This window comes from Ammospiza caudacuta, chromosome Z, assembly GCF_027887145.1.
Source record: "Ammospiza caudacuta isolate bAmmCau1 chromosome Z, bAmmCau1.pri, whole genome shotgun sequence".
NCBI classification, from domain to species: Eukaryota; Metazoa; Chordata; class Aves; order Passeriformes; family Passerellidae; genus Ammospiza; species Ammospiza caudacuta.
In genome coordinates, this window is record NC_080632.1 from 37,129,301 (window position 1) to 37,154,640 (window position 25,340).

Here is a 25,340-nt window from a genome sequence, read left to right on the forward strand (position 1 = left end):
CTTGCGCAAAGAACCTCTTAACTTGATCATAAGAATTTGCCAATGAAAAACAAGTTGACATCACTCCAGTACAAATAAACATTAAAAATGTAGACTTTCTACATGATTTCTGTTTCAACAATACCTTCACCTAAAGTGTAACAAATGTTTCCTTGCAGCTGTTAAGGAAAATGAGGTGAAATTACTGGGCATATATGTAAAGGTCTTTAACAAGGGAAAACTAAAAATTTTCCACCCTTCCTATCATTGTTTGTTGGATGCTAGTCAACAAAGACTGAATTAACATGATTTATCTGTGCAAAACCTGAATGTTGACTTGTTTTCTTTGCCTTTCCTTGTGAGGAGTGCCAATATAGCTCCATTGGCAACAAAGATGAGATTTTAGTCTATTCCCTACAAAAACGGGTCTACTTTTGCAGCAAGATAATGGCTGGAGAGTGTAAAACATAAATGGACATGAGGTACATAGAAAGCTGCAACTAGTTAATGTCATGCTGATTGAGCTCAATTGGAGTTCAGTTCTCATTGAACTAATATACCACACAATTTACACCAATAGATAATGGCAAGGGGTATTTTGCCATAGAAACCATTTGCTCTCTTTTCCACATGCCTGCATTCACTCTGTACCTTTATTTTTACTTAAAGTGTTCAACTGCAGAAAGAGAAAAAAAAGCCATACTCCTACAGAAAACATCACAGATAAATACAGTGTTGTTATGATTTAAATTCATTGTGGAAAGACAATGCACATTTTCCAGTCTGATGAATTTTTACATTGTTACTGAATCTAAGATAAAATTTAAATAATGTTCTCAACTCTTAGACTAAAGCAGAAAAGGCATTTATGTGATTGAAAATCTGAGGAGGGCTTTATCATTATAGCAATACCTTAACAACTTTACAGGAAGAGCTGAGAGAGCCCTGCTAGGAAGCACTAGAGTCTACTGCTAGGCAACACAGCAATAGTGATTATTAGCTGAACGACTGGCTTTCTTGCTCTCTCCAGCTGCTTCACCCTGGATTTCTCTTGCAGACCTGGCACACCAGACAGAGATCAACTTCCAGCAGAAGAGTTCAGCATATTTCTATGCCAGTTTTTTCAGTCCTCTGGAAATCTGCTCTCAGATCTGCGCTGCAGTTGTTAAACTGTCCAAGCTCTTTTTTAGGGTATTGGAAATCACTACTAACTTAGCTTATTCAAGGTCAAATTCTGTGACCCAAGGGCTGGGGTAAATGATTCCTTGTATTTGAACTGCAATGGAATTAGAAATAACTTAATGTTCTTTCAGAAAACATGTGCAGCATGGCTTTGAAGTTCAAGGCCCAAGTTGAATATTTACTAAAAATTTCATCTGAATTATATTCTGATACTGGATGTGAAGCTGTTTCCTTTTGCAGGTCACTTGCAGTGAATGAACTAAAGATTAGTATACAGCTACCTTTTATTACATATAAACCTGTTTTTAAATAATAAAAATTGTGTACTAAAACTCAAGCAAGTCTTCTCTCTATTCTTTTATATGAAGGACTGATGTGAAAACTATATATGGCTGTTTATATTCTATATATGATGCCATTCCAAGTAACTAGATATCAAGGTTTTATAATCCCTGAATTGTGTGTGAAAATTGGTGTACATTTTTAATCAAGCCTAAGGAAGAAACCCACAGCATTAAAGTTCACAAACCTTTTCTCTTTATTGATGATTTTCTTTAATCTGAAAAAAACTTGTGTTCTGAGATGTTTTACTCAGAATTTTTGACACATGTTTTAAAGCTGTCTGAATATATAAGAATGTTCATCCACTTTTTTTTTTTTGTTTTCTGAAATGCAAGTATGCATTTAGATTTGCAGGATACACCTGAAGGTAGGATCTACAAACACTCCCAGTAAAATCACGTCAATTAAAAAGAAAAATCTTCCAATCTTGTAATTTTGACAAAACTGATGGATATAGTATAAGTTTATCATGATGATGTCTGAATTGAAGCTATATTGTGGACTGCAAAGTATTCAGCCCAATTTTTAAAGCTTCTTCTCTGCGCTGAAGCATTACAGCAGTCAAAGAAAGCTATTCATGTAAGGAGTTTGCAGGATGAGATTCTTAGTGTGAATTTGCACAGCTTAAAAGTAGGTGAAAAGAGGTACTGACAGCTGTAGTAATTGCTAATTAGATTAGAGCTGTAGATTTTTTGGATGCATGTTTAATTAACTCAGCAATGACTGGTTGCATGTAATTAGCACAGTATTTTGCAAAATCAATCAATGTGTTAATTGGATCAGATTTCTCAGCGTTTAAAAAATCCAAATTAGGAATATAGTTTATCGAGGACCTAAAGAGATTTTGCTCTCTGGGCATAATGATTACCTCTACAAGCAGAACACTGCGGATTAGAAAGGTGAGGGGTGTGATCCGTATCACTATATGGATGCTTTCAGTAGTAACACAATAGCAACAGACCCTAGTTGTGTCTGCTCAGAGCTTGCATGCGTTCTGTAACGAAAGCTTTTCCAATGCAGCTATGCCGATAAGTGCTGCTAAGGTGATCTATTTTAGAGCACTTGTGCAAACCTACTTACAGAACAAGACCATAGTTGCAGAGCTCTCTGAAAATTCTAATCAGTTCCAAGCACAGTTTCTACACTTCTGCTCTTTTATTTGTCCCACTGTCTCTTTTTCAAATGGGTGTGCTTTGTGTAGAAAGTAAGTGAAGTGCTGTTTTTTTCCTACTCCTTTAGCAAAAGAAATCTTCAATCCATGCTATTCCTTTAAGTGTCAATTTAACACAACCAGCTTTAATGCCTGTAAATACATCAAATACCAGGTTTACATCAACTTTTATTGAATTCTGCACAACCATATATTCTAGGGAAAAGTCTCTGAAGCTGCACTTCACACTGTGCTTGGTACTTTTTTCACCGCCTATGAAACATTCACAACTAACCTCATGGCTCTCAGCTGACTAGCTTTTACTGGCAGGTGGTTAAATTGCTTGCAGTGCTTTCTCCTAAATTTACTCACTTGCTCCTTGCTGCAAGAGCAAAACAAGACTCCTTACTCAGGCAGAAGCTCTCTGCCAGCTGCATAATCATGTCTGGAATCATAATATGCTGAGCTTGAAGGGACACCCAAGGATCATTGAGTCCAACTCCTGAGCCTGCACAGGATATCCCCAAGAGTCACACCACGTGCCTGAGAGTGTTGTCCAAACACTTCTGGATCTGTCAGGCTGCTGCTGTGACCACTTCCCTGGGGAGCTGTCCCAGTGCCCATCCACCCTCTGGGGGAAGAAACTTTTCCTAATATCCAACTTCAACCTCTTCTCACACAGCTTCAGGCCATTCCCTTGGATCCTGTCAATGGTTACCACAGAGATGAATGTCTACCCCTCTCCCTTCCTTCACAAGGAAGTTGTCTTTCAAAATGAGGTCTCCGTCAGTCTCCTCAGTCAGGCTGAACAGACAAGTGACCTCAGCTGTTTCTCATAACGGCTCCTTCCCTCCAAGACCCTTCACTATTTTCACTGGCTTCTTTTGGATGATCTCTAATAACTTAGTATTTTTCTCATATTCAGCCAAGCAAACCAGCCCTCAGCACTGAAGGTGAGGCTGTCCCAGCTCAGGGCAGAGCAGGACAATCCCCTCCCTTGCCTGGCTGGCCATGCTGTCCCTGGTGCCCCTCAGGACAGGGTTGGCCCTCCTGGCTGCCAGGGCACTGCTGACTCAGGTTCAGCTTTTCATTGACCAGGACCCCCAGGCCCCCTTTCCATGGCACTGCTTTCTCTTGTTGAACTTCATATGGTTGGTGATTGCCCAGACCCCTGATTTGTCAAGGCCTCCCTGCAGGGCCTCCCTGCCTTCAAGGGCATCAACTCCTCTTGGTTTTGTATCACCTGGGAACTTGCTTAGTACCCCTTCCAGTCCTACGTCCAAGTTATTTATGAAGATGCTGAAGAGCACTGGGCTGAGGATGCAGCCCTGTGGAACCCCACCAGTGACAGGTCCCCAGCCTGATGTCACCCCATTCACTGTAACCCCTTGTGCCTGTGAGTCAGGTGCTCACCCATCCCATGAAGTGTTTATCCAGCTGTGTGCTGGACATTTTGTCCAGAAGGATCCTGTGAGAGACAGCATCAATAGCTTTGCTGAAGCCAAAAAAGATTACATCAACTGTCTCTCCTTGGTCACCTGTGTGTGTTACCTTGTCATAAAAAGAAATCAGGTTTGATAAGCAGCACTGTCTCCTCATGAAGCCATGCTGGCTGTGACCAATGACTGTGTTGTCCTTCAGGAGTATTCCAATGCCCCTCAGAAAAATCACCATAACTTTACCAGGCACTGAAGTGAGATCGACAGGACCCTGAGGTTTCTGTCTTCTGCAAGGTAAGTTCTTTGTCTTGCCCTTCTTAAAAACCAGACAATGTTCTCCAGCTTCCAGTCAGTTGGGACTGCTCTGGATTCCCAAGACCACTCAAAAATCATTGAGAGAGGCTCTGCAATGACATCGGCTACCTCTGTGAGGATTTTCAAATGAATCCCATCTCATAGATTTGCAGGGCTCCATCTGGAGCAGCAGATCCTGCACAATGTACTCAGAAGTATCTGCTGTGCCAGATGGTGCATTTCTAAGAGGTGTGGAACTGGGGCTACTTCGGGTCCTCCATCAGACACTTTACCAGTAGAAACAGGAAACACTGGTAATGAATTATAAATATTTTGCATTTTTGGTTGTCCTAAACCTAATTCCTTGAATATCTGGTATGTAACCACCAACTTCAGCTCACCTGAAATCATTCCCTGACAGCTGTGCACAATCCTTCTGCTCAAGTGAGAAAGAATAGGGATGAAAAGACTCTGTAGATGGCCCCAATGCAAGAATATTGAAAAAAGGTTAACTATCCTTATTGAGAACAAAATTGTCCTGTTTAGAGCACCTCAGGCTCCATGGCATCAGCAAACTCTATTTTCACTTGAAAATTAAAATTTAACCAGAAGGTAAATACTACTACTACTACTGATTTAACAATTATAATGGCAATGATAATAACAATAATAATAACAATTATAAAAATAATTATGATAATTACAGCAATAAGAAATAAAAAAGGACAAGCCCGATGCTTCTCTAAGGGTTTTTCTGAGGCATTTTCATTTTTCCTTGTTTAACTACTGCTTTTACCAGTCATTTAATCTGACATTCTGCTGGTGGCTGCAGCCCACAGTCAGAGTGTTCAAACTGAGCTGGCATGTACCTAAGCTGCCTTCTGAACAAGGCAGTATCTGCTGAAGCTTTTTCAAACTCACCTCACTGAGGATATGTGGAACATTCAAGCAGTCTGTTGCCCTGCCTGGTGCTTAGACAGCAACTCTTGGAGGAAGAGAGTCATTAGAAGAACTAATACTAGGACATCTGCAGATGGACACTATCTAAGCAGAACTCCTACACCACTGAAGATGAAAATTAACCCCCTAAATCAGAGTGCCTGTCTACCTTAGCGCTCCCTTAATCTATCTGGGCTGCAGGATCAGGAGATTTCACCATGTCTACAATTGAGGCAGGCAGATTAGAAAACATACCTTGTCTTTGATTTTTCTGGCTATTAAGTAAAAGAGAAAATGGAGCCTGAGACACATTTTCCTTTAACATCAACAGCCTCATCCTCAATATGTCACATAGTGATATGTGGGCCACAACAGGTTTTGTTTCAGTATGCTGTTTCTCTGACACAGACTTTTTTCTACATGATGTAGATCTTCATGACTTCAAGAATTCTGCTCCCATTTTAGAGTTTACAACTGTATTCTATGTATGTTACCAAGGTTTACAAGTGAGCAGCGCAGTGCTGCTGCAGAAATGTGGAAGCAACAAATTTTTGAAGGACCCAGGAAACTGAGTACTGCTGAGAAGGCTGACTTCTCAGTTCAGTATGTATCTATGCACAAAAAATGTCCTTCCTGCATGTGGTCAAGGGGCACAGTTGGGCTAAAAATGAATCCTGGATAACAGCCTCAAGAAGGCAAGGGGCTTGTAATCTGTAAGAATCGTGGGAGTCACAGTGCACACCTCTTTCTTGCATGTGTTCCCCATAACAGAGCCTCAGCTGTTACTGCACATGGCTTGATTTTAGCAGGCTGATTTAATATTTACAGAGTGCCAATAAAATTTATAGGATGACAGCTGGTGGCTCCTGTGCTAATTTATAAACAGCAACAACAACACAACACCGACATCAGAAAATCCAAGAGGAATTCTATGCCATTGTGCAATATTCAGCATTGAAGAAGGTGAATAATTTTGCATACTTCTAATGATCTTTCTGTAATGCATCTATATTGGATTTTATTTAAATCCATATTATGCAAAGCTAGGACTCCCATAGGTATGTTTTCCCACACAGAATGTAGTTAATCACAAAGACTCATTATCTATCTATCTAGATTTGATAACCTGGCAAAAGAGTCAGATAATATCTCCAGGTCAAGACTTTTCAGTTGGGAAGTCCAGCACACAACTGCCTGCTTTTCCTCCTGCAAAGTGCTTTCTCAAAAAAAAAAAAAAAAAAAATTAACAAAAGGGGAATGCTGTGCTATGACTAAAAGAAAAGACCACTACCCTTGTTCCATAACCTAGGTTTACATCCCATTCCTGAATAGAAAAAAATATAACCTGCCTGGCAGGACTACAGGTCTAAAGACTGGCCATTATCAGTGTACCACAGCCAAAATGCAAATGCTTGGTATTCAAAGGGAAGACAATATTACTGACTGATTCTTTTTCATTCCATATGAAATCACACTATTATTCTTTTCTTATATTTCCATTTTACTTCCCAAGAACATGGTTTTCTTTAAATTTCTTGATTGTTTTGTTTCGGGTTTTTTTCCCCATTGAAATGAATTCTTCAGTGAAAAATTTTCACAGCTTATTAGGTCTTTTATATATAGACATAAATATATATATATATGAAATTTGTCATTGAATAGAGCCAGAGGCTGTTTTTTGTTATTTTTAAATATTTATAAAAGAACAACTTCAGTTTTTCTTTTCCCCTTTATAACAGACATATTAACAGTCCAATTAATAAGTCTATTATTTTCAGTGTTACCTGCTCCTACTGACATATACAGATTGTTCTGAAAGAATTGATTTTTTCTGACCTGATCTTCTCTGAACCTGGAACATGCTTCTTCCTTCTTCCAGACAACCTCCAGTTTCTGCTACAAATAGAGCAATTTTAGATTGAAATGTTAACAATTGCCCTGTGTAATATTTTTTTAATTTTTATTTGTCTTGTTGTTGTTGGGTTTTATTTGTTTTTTTTTCCCCCCGGAATAATCGTGTTATGATTAAGTTTTAGGAAGAATCTGATCAGTAATAAAGGTGAGTTTTCGGCATTGGTAGTCTTCACAACATTACTCTTCATCTATTTCATCCATCATTGTGAAGGAAAACTGCTCCAGGGTAAGAGCCCATCAATTTACAGTGGGAACTATGCCATTCAGACAGATGGGGTACCTTTAGATAGCCCAAAGATCATATATGTTCATCAGCAATGGGTGCTCGAGGCATGATTCCCAGCTGGGAACACTGAAAATTTTGTATGTTACAAGCTGTCGGTGGCTCTTACCCAAAGGTAATCCTTTGCAGGTCTGAATTATCTTTTTAAAATGTTGACTGGCTTCTGCGGACAGGTAAGGGTTCTATGTGAGCAAGGGGCACAGCACAGCAGGCGACCTGAATGTCATAAAATGTTCCAGCTGGTCTGAGCTGATTGAGGGGAGAGGCAAGGATGCAAAGCACAGAATTACAAGAGTAGTTCTTCCTTCATGAGCATGAAGAAGTTGTGTTTAACAAATGGTTGTGTTTAACAAATGGTTCTTATCACTTTCATGCATTTATACACAACATGATTTGACCACGCACCACATTCATGCCGCTATTCTGGAAAACAGCAATAAATCTGCGGTGTCACCATCCAGCAGACTCTTTCTTGATTTAGGTGTCCCGGGAGTTGGTCTTGCTACAACCACCAATGCCAGATAACAGCAGGGTTTTGCTAGAGGTGTTGAAACTACTGGGATTCTGACGTTATCTTCATAGTCCAGAGGCATTTTTCTTCTTCATGGGTGGCTTTATGATTCTGAGAGACGAGACAGAATATAAGAGGTCCTTATCTGCAAGGTGGGGGTGTCCTCCTCCTTGCAGTGGGCTGGGGCCTTTCACTTACCCCGTGAAACCAAGGTTATGTGCTATACAAGGTAATGCAAGTCTCTCTTAATAAAGCTACTGTTATTTTATACTATTAGCTTCAAGCTATGAGGCCTAGCTGGGGCAGCTGCCAGATTCTCCCAGGAGCAGCCTGGAGACTGAGGAAGAGGCCTTGTCTGCAGGGCTCATTTTTCACAGGGATTGCAAAGGGACGCTGCAAAAATGAAAAACGGAAAAGGCTCCTGCTGACTGAAGTCTTTGCTCAGGAACGAGCAAGTGACAGCGAGCTCCAACCTTGGGGAAATGCGGCTCGTCGGGTTTCCCACCGGGCTGGGCAGACCACCCCTCCAGAGCGGCTCCTCCGGCGCTGCACACGCTCAGCACACAGACCCCTGCCGTGCCGGCCGTGCGCCCGCCCCCCGCACAAGAGACCAGACGCCCACGCCCCTCGGCCGTGAGGGGGGCAGCCGGTTCGGCTCGGGCGGGTTCGAAGGGCGGCTCTGCCGGCGCCGCACCCTCCCTGAGGGGCGCGGTCCCGCCCGCCGAGGCGCTCCGAGCGCGCACGCGCGGCTGGAGCGGCGGAAGCCCACGGTTGGTTCCGCCGCGTGCCCGGGCGGGGGGCGGCGCGCGCGACCCCCGCTGGCCCGGGAGCGGCGCCGCGGGCGGGCCGGGCCGGGCCGGGCCGGGCCGGGCGGGAGGGAGGGGCGGGGGCGGAGGCACTGGCACCCCCTCGGGCACGGCCCCGCCACGGCGGGCATGCTCCGGCGGGGCTTCCTCCGTCGCTGCACCTCCCCTCCAGCGTTGCTGTTGTCTGTGCCGGGAGTTGGGTAGGGAAGCCCTGGGCAGAACTGCCGGGTGTCTCCCCAGCTGTGAAGTCAGGAAGTGGTGCTGTCGCTTTTATGCCGGTGCAGGGTGCTGGTTGCCCTGTAAAGCAGGAGGAGGGTGTTCGGTGATACTGAGGTGGTAGTAGGAGAGGCACGAGGTTTGATTAGCTGTGTGTTCAGCGGCGCGGCACAAGGAAATGCAATAGTCTTGGCGTCCCTTGGTTTCGCACTTTCATTTCCCGGCTCTCGCAGTTAAGTGAGGTGATACAGCAGGTCTTCGCCTCAGACTGATGATCCAAACAGTAATGGTCTTACAGTAACGTGCATTATCTGTCTACAAGTGGCTGTTTGGTCAGCAGTGGGTGAAGATAGATTTGATGGGCTTGTGATAAAGAGGGTTAGGTGTGCGTATGTGAATGTCAAGCCACATCCCTGTCCAAGCCCAAGTGACATTTTTTATAAATGAAGTAGTTGTTTACAGGTATGCTTTGCTAGATCCTGTCTATGAAAAGTAACTGGGTGGGAATGTCTTGCCTATCTCAACAAACCTGTCAACAGCCACCTAGCAACTGCTTTGTGCCAAGGTCTCTGCTGCAACCATCCATTCTATAAACACGAGAAATGCCAGGTGTGTGGGGGTTTGTCATAGCACAAATATGCTGTTGCTTATGTTAACTGGCCATTCAGATACCTATTTTGTTTTGTTAAACGTAAGTGTTGCAAGAAGCTTAATGGCAGTTCTACTCTGACACGTGACATCCTTAAAATCTGGTTTGTAAAATAAATTCAGTTGATTGGTTCAAGTCCACCTTGTTTATTCCCATTAAAGTGTATTTTTTGTTTTAGTGTCACTAATCTTTGGCAGTAATTATTTAGATTTCAGGAAGGTCACTGGTGTGAAAATGCAGCGGGATCCAGAAATTAGGGAGGTCTGTTGATTGTTGTTGTCTTGCCCTAGTTATCACAAATATTATGAGAAGTGGGCTCTCTTGTGTTTCTACTCTCTGTTCTTTTTTCTGACTTGCTTAGGATACAGCCTTTTTAGAAAGTAGTGTTTCTTCCACTCTCAAAATATGTATTATGGTGCATAGTATTGTTAAGTTTGTGTGGAGTCTTAAAATTGTCTTTCATGGCAAGCAATACGATGTTACTGATCTGTGTTGTTCTCTACTTGTTTAAAGACTTGTGAAAAAAGTCCTTAAAAGAAGTCCTTGACTTCTGCAAGTCAAATTTCAGAAGTCATACTTTTCTTAAGAAGCAGGGCTACAGTGAGGCACAGTTTCTAGTTGCATATCAGTGCAACTCCCATGAATGTGCGAGAAACAGGATGTCCCCAGAGCTGACTGTTGTGCTTCTTAGGCTGAGAAATTGAGTACTGCTCTTGTTGGGTGTGTTTATGAAATACAGTTTCTAAAAATGTTTTGGGACATTCTTGATGCAAAATGGTATACTTTTTATTTTTCTAAAGTTGCATTCAAATGAGTCTATTAAAGCAATTTATATTTTACCTTAACATTTCTGGTTAGCACAAAACTTTCTCATTTCTTGCAACTGACTTTTCACCTGCCTTACTCATTCTGTGGTCTTAGTATTCTGTGGATGTCACATGAAGAGTCATATTGCAGGTGATTGTAGTGAACAAAATACTGAGTTTATGATATCATTGATGGAACTGTGCAGAAAGAAAAGGGTTAGGGAAAAATGCTGCCCACGCATCCTGTAATAAAGGTATTTTTTTTGGAAAGGCAAGAAAATTCCCCATAATGTAGGAAAGACAGTCATGTTTTAGTGCAGCTGAAGCTTTTCATAGGCACAGCTCCTGTTGGCTTTCAAATTATTTGTATTTGAGTTATTTATTTAGAAGAAATAGCTATAAGTTAGGGCACAAGGGAAGAAAACCACAAAAGCTCTAACATTAGTGCTCTGTATTTTTTCCTAAACTATTTAATTGGAAAATTACTTTGCTTGGAGAATTTCATTGCTTGTGTGAATCCTGAATGTATGCAGATATAAATCACTTAATTGTTTCTCTCCATTTATTTGTTGTTAACCTTCTCATAGAGTTTTTTCTTTGCATATTGTAGTTTTTCTGATCAGAAACTATGAATTTTGAAGAACAAAATTATATGAGATCAGTCATCTCTTTCTTTTGGCACTGTATTTGAAAGAGTAATACATTCACTTTGTTTGTGATTTAAATTTTAATCTAGTACTTCCTTCCTCGTTATGAGATTTTGAAGCTCGTACTTTTTCTTTATTCCTCACACTTTATATATTTATGCATGGTACATAAACCAAGGGAAAGAGGGGAAAAAAATCACTTTGCCAGAGTAAGTCAATATATTGACATAATTTATTTGCTATTGCTGCTGAAGTATAATGAAAAATATAAAACTTAATTTACGATTATAGGAAACAGGAAACAAATGTGTTTAACTGAAACAGATTGGCAGTACTGCTGTTTTACACAGACATTTCTCTTTTAAAAAAATATTAGACTTTTGAAATGGCCTAGAACTGAGATTTGAGAAATTCTAGTTAGAAGTAACGTGTTTGTTTGGAGACAGCTCTACTCAGCAAGGTGGGGTTTGAAAACCAAAATAGAAAGTAACCTGTTACATGCTGCCTTTCAAACAAATGATAATGGTTGTTTGCATATCACACTTTCAGGAGATAGAGAAGACAGATGAAAAATCACCCTGTCTTGAGAGTGATGTCTGCATTTGTGTAGTTCTTGCTTAATTCTGGATTTTGCCATCCAAGGTATGGTATTGAGCATGGCTGAGGTTTGTTTTGGTTTTCTAATTATAAAAGTGAATATGGTCATGCAGGCAAAAGTAAGTTACTTAGAGATAAAAATTTGGGATGTATTTTCTTGATAGGCATTCTTACTGTTTGCTCCTGAATCCCTCTCACTGCTTATTGCTCACACATGGTACAAGTAGGTCACTCAGGAGCAAGTATTTAATTAATTATATCTCTGTTTTGTTTGTTGTGCTGTTATTCTGAGGAAGTGCTGTGAAGTCATGGAATCTCTGCTGCTCTAGTAAGATGGAAAACAGATGGATTCCTCAGTGGTCAGCAGTGTTTCTAGCTGCATTTGGTTTTTTGGCATCTATATTTCTGTTAGTCTGCATGATTTTCCCTTTGCAAATTCATGGTGGTTACTCCCAGTCCCCTTCTTGTCCTTCATGTGTTTGAAAGTAGTTTCCAGGATTGTTTCCTTCACCTTCCCAGGGACCAGCGTGAGGCTAGTAGGCCTTTAGTTGCCTGGCTCCTCCTTCTTGTCCTTGAAAACAGGATTTTCATTGACACTTGTTTTCTTGAGTCTTCTGGAATGTTACCCATCAGCATAAAACTTCCAAACTTAGTTGAGAATGACTTCACAATTACAAAACCAGCTCTCTCAGCGCTCAGATTGGCACCTCAGCAGGTCACATGGAAGTGACAGGTCCAGTTCACTTACAAATTTGTTAATCTGATCCTCCCTCACTCAGAGTAAGTGTTTTGTTTTCTACACTTTCCCATAGGTCTCAGGGACCTGGAATTCCAGAAGGCAGGTCTTAACCATGAAAGAGCAAAATAAACAAGGTGCTTTGACATTTTTGTATGATTTTGATACTTTTGGCAGCAGGCTGGCGTTTCCTCTCTAGCCTTCGTTATGCTGCTCATGAACCTGTACAAATCTCTCTTGGAATTTCATATCTCTCACCAGATTCAGCTCTAGGAGGACCTTGGTTTTCCCAACTCTATCCTTGTGCACCTAAGTGGTGTTCCTGTGTCAGTTGTGCACGCACACTTGGTGCAGTCCCACTTCGCCTTGGTTTGGTTGGTTATAAGATCTCTGTTTTCCCCATCATCCTGCATCCTTTGCTTGTGAAATGTGACCACCAGCTTCCTCTATCATCATTCTTTGTTTAAGCGTTCGCCAAGCTGATTAACCAGCCTCTTGGCAAAGATGCTCTCACCCATGTAATTTCAGGTGGGTCTTGTTCCCCTTCACCCTAAGTGTTTGAGCTTTATAGGAGGTTCTATGGATGTAAATGCTGCACAACCACTTGCTCATTTGCAGGATCTGTCTGCTTCTCCTCAAGTTCTTCCCCTTCATCAGCAGCATGAATGAGATACCACTTGTCCACTAGACTTTGGCCAACATCCTGTTAACTGTGTAGTCATGCTTGGTGAACTCCTGGTCTCCCCTGGCTGTGTCCATGGTGCCCGAATGGAAGAGCAGCTAAGGGTAATAGACTGAGGGCCAGACTGCTACCAGCCTCAGTAGCAGTCAGTCTATGGTATCCAGGACCCGTGCCCCTGGCAAGCAGCATACTTTGCCAGGTGACACGTTGGGCCAGCAGAGGTGTCTTTGTCCCAGAAGCAGGGACCCGTTGCTGTTCCTTACCCCATGCTGTTCCTCATACCCAGTATGGGTGTTGCTGCAGGACTCAGGCACAGATGGCTCAGAGGATTTCTTGGAGAGAGCTTGCTGTCCATGTGTGCTGCCAGGGCTCAGAACCTGCTCTGTAGATCCGAGCTGCGGGCAGAACAGGAGCTGTCCTCCTGGTGCTGGAGCTCAGAGGCTTGACATGTCTGGCTTGACAAGCTGAGACTCTATTTGCTTCTCCTCTTGTGGTGGGGGTTTCTGTGGCTGCAAGAACTTGGTAGGGATCTGTATGATACTTGAATGGGAACACTGTTACGTTAGAAAATAACCAGCAAAGGGTGATTGTAAATAACACAAAGGAGAAGTGTGGAAAAATGGCAGCTTGTTTGAGCCTGAATTTGATTAGACATCTAAAAGAAGAAGAAAGGAAGACAATGAAATTTGTGAATAGTATTAAGTAAATTTTGAATGCATTTGAGGACAGTCAAACGTGAAACAAGTAAGCAAAACCCTTGGAAACAGAGATGTTTGATAAACAAAATTTTAGTGGAACAAGTAGGAGCTGAAAGGAATGGAAGGAAACCATCAGAAATGGAACAAGATTCCTGAAGCCCAGAAACTGGGCAAATTAACGGGTAAGAGAGTAGATTGGGATTATGTGTGCATTGCAGTAATAAAATATGTGTATGAAAGTAGTCTGACAAAAAAATAACAGTAATAATCCCTTCCATCATAGTTGTGCTGGATAGTGGTTAGGACTTAGTGCTGTGTTATTGAGATTGGTTTATGAAGTTCAGAAGTTCACATTGTAGGACTTGGTGAGGTTTCTGCAGTCTAAAACCAAAAGGAAATCAGCCCACTAAAGTGTAAAGATGGAAACCTTGATGTTTTAAATGTGATTAATAGAAAATGTTCTATTGTGTGATGTTTTTAATAATCTGTGTGAAAGATGTCAGGGTAATTACTCCTTTCTCCTTTGGTTTGCTGTTAATGTCACGAAGGACGTTTTTTAAGCGACGAAACCCTGAATTCTTAGTGATACTTTTGACTATTTTAGCATAAAATCTTTAAGAAAACAATCATGAAATACAGGGGAGACTGCAATAGATAGGTGGGGTGAATCTTTGTGGAACATAAATACTTCCCTATATTTTTTACTTGCTTTACAGCCTTTTTACTTAGATGGAAGAGTTTTCTTTGCTGCTGCCACCTGACTGACAGTTGCTGTTTTACCTATTGCTTAATAGTTTTCCCAGGTAGTGGTTTGACTTGCATCTTGGTGATAAATGTTGCTTCTTGGCCAGATATATCTAATTAATGAATTCGTAAAATGTTTTGCATGGTGCTCAAAAAATGTATGTGAAATGTTTTTTAAGTTTTTATGTAATTCCTTAAATCAACAGTTGATAGGTTTTTTTCTTTCTTACTTGAATGTACAAATTTGAATGTATGAACTGTATAGGTTGCACTATACTACTTAATTTGCTCTTTTTTAAAAAAAATATTTTTTATTTATCTCTAGGATTATTGTCTTGGGTCGTGACAATTTATTATCTGTTTATGTTCAATGGGGCTACGGATTCACTTTGTGGTTGACCCTCAGGGTTGGTGCTGCATGGGCCTAATTATCTTTGTCTGGCTGTACAATACAATCTTCATCCCAAAAGCCATCCTTTTTCCTCATTATGAAGAGGGAAATATTTCAGTTGTGGCAGTTTTGTGTAAGTAATTTTAACTTTTTTCTACTACTAAAATAATGCTTCTACTTAATGTACATTAAAAAAATCCTATCAGAAAATAAAAATTAGGGTGAAAGTAAAGACAAAAGGTAAGATAAAGGGTAAATGTAGTGGATGTGTCTTATGTTTTTGTGTTCTGAGAAGCTGCAGCACTTTATTTTGGGGGTGTTGTTGTAGAACTTGTTTTTGTGGAAACTGGTGAAAAGGCTGAATGTAGCTTTCAGGTCCTATACTTAGAACTTGTTGACAGGATTTCAGGTTCACATCTGTGAGTGCCTGTCAGAATTTGGTGCGATAGTAGTGATGACTGGCAACAAGCTAAGTTTTGTTAATTTTGTCATATGTCCCTGTGTGGGTTAGCTCGTACAGGTTTGGCTCATAGGTTTGCTGGGGAAAAGTCTTGAATTATGGCTGGAAGAAACTTCAAGGTGAAGATGCACTGTTGGGAATATCTTCCATATGGGGGCTTTGAGGTGTGATATGATTGGTGTTTGTGTGGTAAGATGATGGAGGAATTTCTGAAAAACAGTAGTATGGTCAAAGTAGCACCTGCTGGTGCTGTCAGAACTGTTTACTACTTTTTTCACTCTATTTATTGGGGAGTTCCTAATGTTGTGTACTTAATATCAAAAATATATCTGGAATTGAATGAGGAGATTGAGTGTTTTCCAGCTCAATTCTGGAGCATCTGTATTTTTTGATACAGTGTACTTTGCATGTATGAAAAAGTCTAACAAATGCTTATTTATTTTTTTAGGTTATTACTTCTGCTCAGTGTTTTGTATAGCTTCATTATTTAGAGCCTCAGTAGCAGATCCAGGAAAACTACCTGAAAATCCAGAAATACCAATTACAGGTACATTAACTTGATTCTATATAATTGAATGAAAGTTATTTTAATAGCCTCAAAATAATTAGGAATACATTTGTGTTTGTGAGACTTATTGCAAACCATGATCTGTCCTTGCTGAATAAAGTTAATATGTCACTGTTTTAAAGTTGTAAATTTCTAGCACTTTTCCTTGTGTAGTTTCAAAACTTCTTTTTCTTAAACTTGTATTCTACCAGAAATTCTACCATTCTTCAGTTATGTAGGACCTTCTGCTAGAAAATTTTTCCACAGGCAGATTTTTTTTTTGCATTCTAGACTTTCAAACATTATGCATATACTACTAACTTGATAATATTTAATGAAAAATGTTTATAGATAGCTAGCTATTTTAATTCTATATCTTTGGTCTTAGTAAATTTATATGATGTTGAAAATGGTGTTGGAAGGTAGTCCTATGCTGGTTTTTACCTGTGTATTTTTTGCTGTTTTTTTTCCAGAGTCTTATGATTGTATGGACTGTTAACAAAAAACCTAAACCATGGTGCTAGTTACACTGCATTTGTATAAAGTAGTGACTTAAAATTTCTGTCCTTGCAAATTTATCCCACAATTCCTGTATGGTATCCAGTGCTCCAGAAGTTGGAGGAAATTTAAAACCTTAATGATTCTCCACAGAAAAGTACAGTATTTTTATGAACTGTTGGGAGCTACTATCTAATGCATAGAGCTTTTACTTAGGAGTTTAGAATGGAGTAGGGCTGTTAAACGGCATGAGCTTTGTCACATTAACAGATAACACTTCATGAATGAAGAAAATGTGTCCCATCCAGTGAGGCTGAATGCTTCAGTCTTGTCTTCAGATATGGTGAATGCCCAGAATAAAATTTTGTTCTCTTTTCCTGATGTTACTGAAAATCTAGGATGATGTGTTTGGAGACATGATCGTTTTAGCCTTAGTGCTGATGATATGATGTGCATGAAGTAGACAGTTTATTGTAGAAAGGAGTGTATCTCCCTGGGATTCAGATGTGTCACCACTAATTGCAAAAAATCTCATCCCAGTGTTCTTTCTGCTTCTGGCAGCTGATCCTTTGATCCAGTAAAACATCAGGTGTTTCAGACTTGAGTTCTGGAGTCAGCAGTTTTGCTGCAGGGGGAGCAACATGGATTTTGCAACCTGAGCTGGAGAATGGAGATCCTCACTAGTTACAGACAGTTACATTTATACTGGAGTTTTCATTTACTATCAAAGTACCAGGAGCAGTGAAAATTCCCTTTGTATACAAAGAGTTTTTTCTAATGTAAGGTGTCTCTTTGCATAGATCCCCAAACTTTTGATGCTCCATTCAGTCCATACGGCAGTCATACTTAATAAGTACTTCTGAAGGTGAAATGTTTAGGCTAGGTCACGACTTTTATATTTTGATTTGGTGCCTGATATATCAGAGTATTGTAGTTTTGGAGGTAGTGCTTCAATTGTCTGGTGTGCGCTAGGCTGACAGGAGGATACATTTTTACACAGTGTAAATTGTGTTAAAAATGAGTTGGGGTGTTTCTGAACTCTTCTGGTATCTACCCTATTAGTGAGTGACACCTTTGTGACACTGGATTTATGCAAACAGATTGTAAATCAGTTTCCATCTGTCATTATTACTTGGTTAATGATCTCAGATATTGGGTTTCTTTACTTCCAGTGTCCAAATGTTATTTTGCAGGTAGAAAGACCAGATTAGAGCTGCCTGGAGGTGTCTCAGAAGTGCTAAATATAACTTTATTTTGTTTACATTGGGACAGTGTTTTACAGTATAAAATTTCAGAATGTCCTACTGTAAATATGAAGCTTTTTTTCCCTTTTTTTCCCTCTGTCCCTGAGATATGAGAAATTTTTGTGCCTCAAAAAAGATTGTTTAGGTAGAAACAATTTGAACAGTCAAAGTATTTCTCAGTCATCCACCTGTTTTCCTTAAAGACAGAAAATATATGCTTTTGTGACTGGAAGTATTTCAGTGTTAATCTTACTGTTTCCCATGTGAAGATGAAATTTTTGAACATATAATTTGAATTCTGCTTTTCAAAGAATTCCTCTAATTTGGATGGTGCATTTGAGATAAATAATAGCCAAGCTGAGCAATCGTACTCCTGGTAGCTTCAGCTACTCAGTATCTCTGGATATTAGCTTTTAAAGAATCTCACATTAGTAATTTAAAAATAGTATATATTTGTATATACAACCCTAATCTCTATCTCTTTCTTTGCATGTCTTATATGTAAAATTGCATGTGGTGATATGCATGTTATTAAAATGCTTTGAGATGGAAGATGCTCCTGAAGTGTTCACTGTGTGTCATCTTTTAGTTAGCTAGCAGTATTTCCTCAGGGGGTACTGGAACAGCAGTGAGATTGTATCCTGATTGTGTCTAGCAGATAATTTTTTTCACAGTAGAAATGTAAGGAAATAATTGAGTTACAGTCTTCCTTGTCTGAGTAACAGGTTTGTTCTGTAATAATTACTTTGTAGAAATTTATAGGAAGAGAGGGCATTTTGGAGATGGAAACTGGCATAGAGTAGCAGTAATATCTTCCAGTTTAATTAAGGTCACAGTGGGAAAAAGCTTTTTATGTGGTGCTTATCCTTCTCAGATCATAGTAAGATTTGTTTTTTTAATTAGAGTTACAAACATACAGATTTATTATGAGTACGCATTGATTAACTGAGTTTAAAATCTCTCTAATGTGTCTTTACATTTTCACCTAGAGCGAGAGCATTGGGAGTTATGTAACAAGTGCAATATGATGAGACCAAAGCGTTCACACCATTGCAGTCGCTGTGGACATTGTGTGAGGAGGATGGATCACCACTGTCCATGGTAAAATCAGGACATTTCTTCTAATTATCTACTGTTTTAGTGAATAATTCTGAAATTTGTGGTCTTGACTGCTGCTCATTTTTCCTGTGTTTTTCCCCGTAGTGCTTAATCATTTAGGCATATAAAGCAAGGAAGTAATACATTTGAACTTTCCTATACCTACCAGTAAAAATCAGAGTAAGTGAAAATAAACATTTTTGAAAGAAATTCTGAGTTATAATTTTTACAAGACAAACCGCAGAGTACAGAAATGACGCCAGGATTCTCTTACATTGGTTTAGCCATTGTTCAAACTACCTTTTTTTGTCAAGTTTTTCTACTTCAGAGAATACCACTAGTATAGTGCTTTTGTCACTCTGGTTTAGCTTGTTGTCTGTGCCAATGCTTGTATGAATTTGCATCCATGTAACTTTTGATCTTGTACTTAATACAGATAGAATCCTTGTGTTTCCTTTACACTTTTCATGTTGGAATATGCAGGAGTTTCTGAGTATGGATGCCTCTATTGTCTTCTGTGCCTTTGGTTAATTTTTAAGTCATATTTCTTTGTTACTGGGTTAGCCTGTGATCACATTTATTTTAAAACATTTGTTTGTGTTTTTGCACTCTTGTAGTTTACAACCTCTGAAATGTATTGAGTAGCAGAAGATAAGACATATTACTGTGAAATTTCACTGACTTTCAAAAAATAATTTTATTACTAGATTTTTACTTCAAGTTGCAGCAGTATCTTTGCTGTATAAAAATACAGAGAACTGTGTCTCCTGTTCTAAGTGATCTCAGTAGTGCAATCTGTGCTTTAAGTTGTGGTGCAAGGGATCCAGTAGTTTGCTCCTTAAGAAATCATAAAGTTTTCTATTCACAGTATCATAACTTTAGTATTTGTATTTCTGTTTTTATATATGCATGCTTTGTTTCTCTACAGGATTAATAATTGTGTTGGTGAAGACAATCACTGGCTGTTTTTGCAGCTGTGTTTCTACACCCAGATCCTTAGTTCCTATACACTGATACTTGAATTCTGCCATTACTACTACTTTTTGCCTCTGAAAAAAGAAAACTCGGTAAGAACCTGTTTTCTCTGTGAAGGGAACAAGTAGTATTGCAATGTAGTTTGTGTTGGCTTTTAGTTACTGCACATTTTTGGTAGCTCAGTTTCACTCTTAGTGAAGAGAGTTCAACTAGCTGAATGTTATTAAGTAAGCAAACTGATTTACAGTAAGTAACAAAATATTTTTATGAAAGGGCATATGAGTTCTTTGTGTTAAAAGCACAACATTAGTTCTCTTAGGAATATAGGAAAGGAGGGAAGAACCAATTAGCTTTCTTTGGAAGTGCTTATCAGTACTGGAAAGAGTTAAGGTAACTACTTTACTTTAGATGTATTAAATTCTCCTTTTACTTTTTCCAAAGTAGATTTATGCAGAATATATAGCTATCCTAATATCATGTTTTAAATAGCTGATACTGCTTTTTTAAGAAAGAAGAACACGTGATCATTCTGCTAGGGGAAAAATATACATTGGTTTTGTAGCAGTATTTTCTGTTGCTTTGAAAAGGTTGTGTGGGTTAAGGGAGAATTAACTTTGGTTTGTTTCATGTGGTCTAACCAACTGAAGTAGAGTAAAAAATCAAGGACTTCCTTCCCCTATGAAACTTACATTGTAGAGCTGCTATCTGGTGCTCATTTATGCCTATTATCTGTAGTATTCAGAATATTGAAGATGGTTGCTTGAAATTTGCTCAGTACTTGAAAGTTCTTTCTTTATAAGAAAACTGTTATACTATCTTGCTTATGAAGAACCATAAGAACTTCAAGCTTAAATCTGAAATGAACTTTGTATTAGTAGTGGACTATAACAAATTCAAGTACACGAAAGAGAAAAACCTAGAAAACAAGTTTAAAACATTTTCAAAATTAGGTAATGTTCCAAATGTCATACGAGAATAAGATTATCTCAGATATTACACTCTAAATTTTGGTGAGATTTTTTCCAAATAGTGAAGTGCAGAAGATTTTTAAATTCTGTGTTGATGTGACACCCCAGCATGCTCTCTGCTGGCGATGTCATACTCATCTTTCCAGGCTACTGGAACCTGACCCTTCACTGTGGGTAAGGCACAAAAAAAATTTCCATTTTTTTGAACAACTAAAGTTTGTCATATCATTGTGTATTCTATGTTATATGAGAATTTCACTTTGTGAAAAATGCTGCTTCTGGAAAAAGATGCGACATAGTCTTCCAAGCTTCTTACTTGTTCCTGTGTCAGTCTGAACTGGGTGTGATGTTCCCATAAAAGTGTATGTGAAGATGATGTGGTAAAGGAGAGCTGAAAGTGTAGGAAGACACTTTAAAATTAATCCAAAACTGATAAAAGTGCTATATTCAAATTCATAAATACCAAGTTTTTATTATGTAAAACGTTCCAAAGTTGAGGATTTTTGTAACTTGTTCTTGAAAGAAATTGTATTCTAAAGGAATTTAATTGTTTTTTCCATCTACATCAATACTTCCATTTAAATCATTAAAGGGATTTTATAAATATGGAACAGAAAATAATTTGCTGTCTGCTTGGAGCACCTTTCCATAGGCACTGAAACAGACTTGTTGGCCTCTAATAGTATTATGTCATTTTAGGGTATTTCCTTTTTATTGTGAATATTCCCTGAATGCATTGTTTCCTGTAATTACACGGTATTAGGTAACATGCCAAAGTTCTGTCTGTTAGCCTTGCTTTTTAAAAGTAGTGTGAAAAGTAACCAAATTATTTGATTGAGGGTGGTCTGTGCAAGAGAGGGAAATGGAAATCATGTTTACTTCAGATACTTTACAATACCTAAGGAGGTGATGATAAATAATTATTAATAATGACAGTTCAAAAAAACAAGTGTGAATATGTATACAACTTGTACTTGCCAGTATTTGAAGTTGTTTGGAGAGAGGCCTAATTTTAATGCTCCTGCTCCTTTGACAGGTGATAGGTTAGAAGGCAGAACACATAGGCAACAATTATTTTAACCCATTGTAATGTGTTTCCATGAAGGGGGGCTCAGGTTCTTGTATTTGGCTGCCTAAGTTTACAGAGAACTGTGGAAGAAATTGCTTACTTTGCTCTGTTTTGTTACTTTCCATATGTGAACACTTCAAATGGCACTCTTCCTTTTACAAAGTGGATCTGTGCTATAGTATACAGTATTCTGTGCCCCAGAGAGGAAAAATACAATATAGAAAAACAGTAGACACAGCAGGTCTGGGCTGTTAAGACCTTTGTTAAGTATAGTGTAACACTAAATAGTATTTAGCTTTCTCAGTTTTTCAGCTGTAGAATAGGAGAGCACACAGCGAAGTAGAGAAAACTGAAATAGTTGTCATGCTTAGTCAACATATCTGCCTGGAAAACAACACCAGAGCTCCATGAGGCGTTTTTTTTTTAAGTGCTGCTGAGGATGTGATGCTGTATAGATTTGTGCCATGGAATGATTTGTCAGAACTATGTCTTTTTGACAACAAAGGAACAGGACTGGTGAAAAGATAGGCTTAATAGTAGTTAGGGTTTTAGGCAAGCATTCTGCAAGATTCTTTTATCTCCTTTATATCAATTAAAGCTGAGATACCACAGCATTCCAGAGAGCATGGTACCTTCAGCCTTTCACAAAAGCACAGTTCTTTGTTGAAATTTTGGCTGTAACTGGGAGCTTACATTTTCTGAATTTGCAGGGGCTAGTGTTTAGAACAGATTCAAAGAACTGGATGATTTTTTTTTCCAAAAAGCCATCTGGAATAAGCTTATTCTTGCTCATTAAAATACTTGTGAATTTTTTGGCAGTGTGCCTTCATCTACATTTTTATTCTTCAGATATAAAGTAGTACAAAACACAGAAGTTGTAGAATTAAAATTGCTTTTAGTGTTGTTGTGAAATGATAATTTTATTACAGTACTGATTAAGGCATTATGCAAATTTGGCCAGCATGTTAGTAGCTCTTTCCTAATTCGAATTTGTGGATTTTTTTTTTTTAAAGGGTCAAGAAAGAAAACCCCAAAAATTTTAAATTAACTATTCTGAGTTAAGGGTGAAAGCTCTAAAGGTAATGGAGGAAGCTGTTTCTGTAGAGATGCAATCTTTCAGCTTCACCTCTTACTGCAGAAAATTGCTTCATAGTAGTCTTAGTTCTTGTAACATACACTGCCAGAAATTTAGGTTATGGTTGTTACCTCTGTTTGTCCAGTAGGAGGAGTGCAATTACAGCTAGAAATAAAGGAGATGATAGTTAAATTGATTATGTGGGGTGATAGTTCAAGACAAAATATATTGTTCGAATAAAATCAGCATATTAGTTCTTCTGCAGGCATTGGTGATTTCCAGAGGTTAACACAGGAATATTCTTACATCTTCATGAAAAAATGTCAGGAAGTCTGTATATTTTAGGAAGTAGTCGGTCTTCTGAATAGTGAGATGAGAAGAATAAATACTAGACTTACCACTACATAGTTGCTCTCTCTGCTGGCACAGATTCTAGATACAGGTGGTCAAATTGCAAAAGTAAATGCTTTGGCAGTATATTTTACCTTATTTATAGAAGGCTTTTAATATTTTAAGCAAAAGGAATTCTGCTGATACATTCTGTTTGCTAGAAATTTTGCTACAATAATTGTCATAGCCAAACCTCTTAACATATAAAAACCTGGGTCCCTTTGCTCTGATTTAGTTTTATTTTGTTCCTGTTTCTGCAATTACAAATCATTGTCTTTGCTTTGGAAAAGGATTTTTTGCAGTAATATTAATATTATGCATTGACTAATATTAATGAAAATCTGGAAATATATATCATCCAAAGTCCATTTATACTGTAAAGAGAGTCTAAAGGAAACTTTTTCTCTTTTTAAAAATGAAAAACAACAAAATTTTTCTTCTCAGCATTCTGCAAAACCAACCCAACCCTGATGTCCTTCACTATGGTTGTAAGGACAGTACATGAATATTGAATTAAATCCTTCCTCTTTCTTTCTACAAAACCTGCAGTCTATATTTTTTAATTTGCTTTCTGGAAAGCCTGGCCTTCTTTTGTATTATACACTATTTTTGTGATACCCTGGTTGATAGACTGACTTCATTTACCACTGAGCACAGACAACCAGGTTATCATGTGTTACACAAAATATTGTTCACAAAGAAAAAAAGAGGGCTTCATATGTATTTTCTTGTATATTAATCTCTGTGTGTGTCATATTTCAGTAAAGAATAAAGATTGAATAAATTAATCTTCCATTGTAAATGAAAAATTATGACGATGATCTCTTCTGGAACAGATACAATAGTCCTGTCTTTCCTGCCAAAAGCTCTGTCCTCAGGACAGTATGCTGCTTTAAAGGAACTATAAATCCTTGAAAACAGTAACAGTAATGCACATAGCAGGGACTTGTTATATGTTTTTAAGGGTTTTTTTGTTGTTATTGTTGGTAGGGGACAAAGAGAGTTGAATTTGGAAGTGATGGACTACAGTCTAGGTTTTTGACCTCTCTCCTGTATGATAGCATAAAGCCATGGTAGCTGTTGTTCTACTCAGTGGTAGCATTGATTCTAGGGGTCATCTATAGTGGTTGATGCTCACAAATGAATATGAGGCATGTTTTCTGCTGTGGGGTTGAGGAAGTCCCTTGTTTATCTGTCCCAGAGACTTTCTGTAGAATGTTTTGGTATTGTCTGTTGAGATAAAGATACCAGATCTTGTGGTTTGTGTCCATTTTTCAACATAATCCTATAAACCTACACATGTTTTGTGACAAGTTCTTATTGTTCACATTTCTGTGCATTTTTATGGGTAACTAAGAATCCTTGCAGTTTTACTGGATGGATAGAAGTAGCAGCTAAATGGAATTTAGAAACCTTTGGAACAGGCAGGAGCCAATGGGGAGTGCTGTGTGGTGTGGTGTAGGAGAAGTAGAAAGGCAGTGGCAGCAACCCATGTGAACATGAAGTTTTGGCAGACCACTTAGGCTGTGGAGCTGACATAAAGAAGATTAGAAAGAGGCTATGTGAAGGAAAGCTCTCATGTTGTTAAGAATATGCTTTTTAGCATCTTTGCCAAGGCCATATATGAGAGCCAGCCTGGCGCAATGTGGAAAAAAGCTGCTGTGGAGCAAAACCCTGTTGTGCTATGATAGTTGAATGTTCATGCACTGGTGATGTCAGCTATCTGTGTGTGTGCTTGATGGCTCAGTCTGTACAGTTCTTTCTGTTAGCAGAAGTAGCCTGCACCTCAGACTCCAAAATCACGCTAAGTCAGTACTCGCACTGCACTGATATTGGTGAATACTGTTGAACAAGAGGATCTGTTCAAAACACATTGAAAGAGGGATTGGTTGATTATTGACTAGTTTTGATTAGTTATAGTTTTGATTGGCTTTCTTATCTGAAAAAGAGTTACTGTCTAAGTTTTAAAAAGGGATAATAAAACCAACTTGCATTGAGCTTTCATGCAAAG

At 38.8% G+C, this 25,340-nt stretch overlaps 1 protein-coding gene across 1 annotated transcript in view; it reads left to right on the top strand.

Annotated features, from left to right (window-relative positions):
- The first annotated feature begins 8,776 nt into the window (after window positions 1-8,776).
- ZDHHC21 (zinc finger DHHC-type palmitoyltransferase 21) overlaps window positions 8,777-25,340 on the top strand; it is a 32,790-nt gene continuing 16,226 nt past the window's right edge. The window contains exons 1-6 of the mRNA XM_058824145.1: window positions 8,777-8,803; window positions 11,707-11,799; window positions 14,940-15,138; window positions 15,914-16,012; window positions 18,744-18,855; window positions 19,781-19,919. Coding sequence (XP_058680128.1) covers window positions 14,985-15,138; window positions 15,914-16,012; window positions 18,744-18,855; window positions 19,781-19,919 — 504 coding nt within the window. The 5' untranslated portion in view covers window positions 8,777-8,803; window positions 11,707-11,799; window positions 14,940-14,984. The remainder of the gene's footprint in view (window positions 8,804-11,706; window positions 11,800-14,939; window positions 15,139-15,913; window positions 16,013-18,743; window positions 18,856-19,780; window positions 19,920-25,340) is intronic.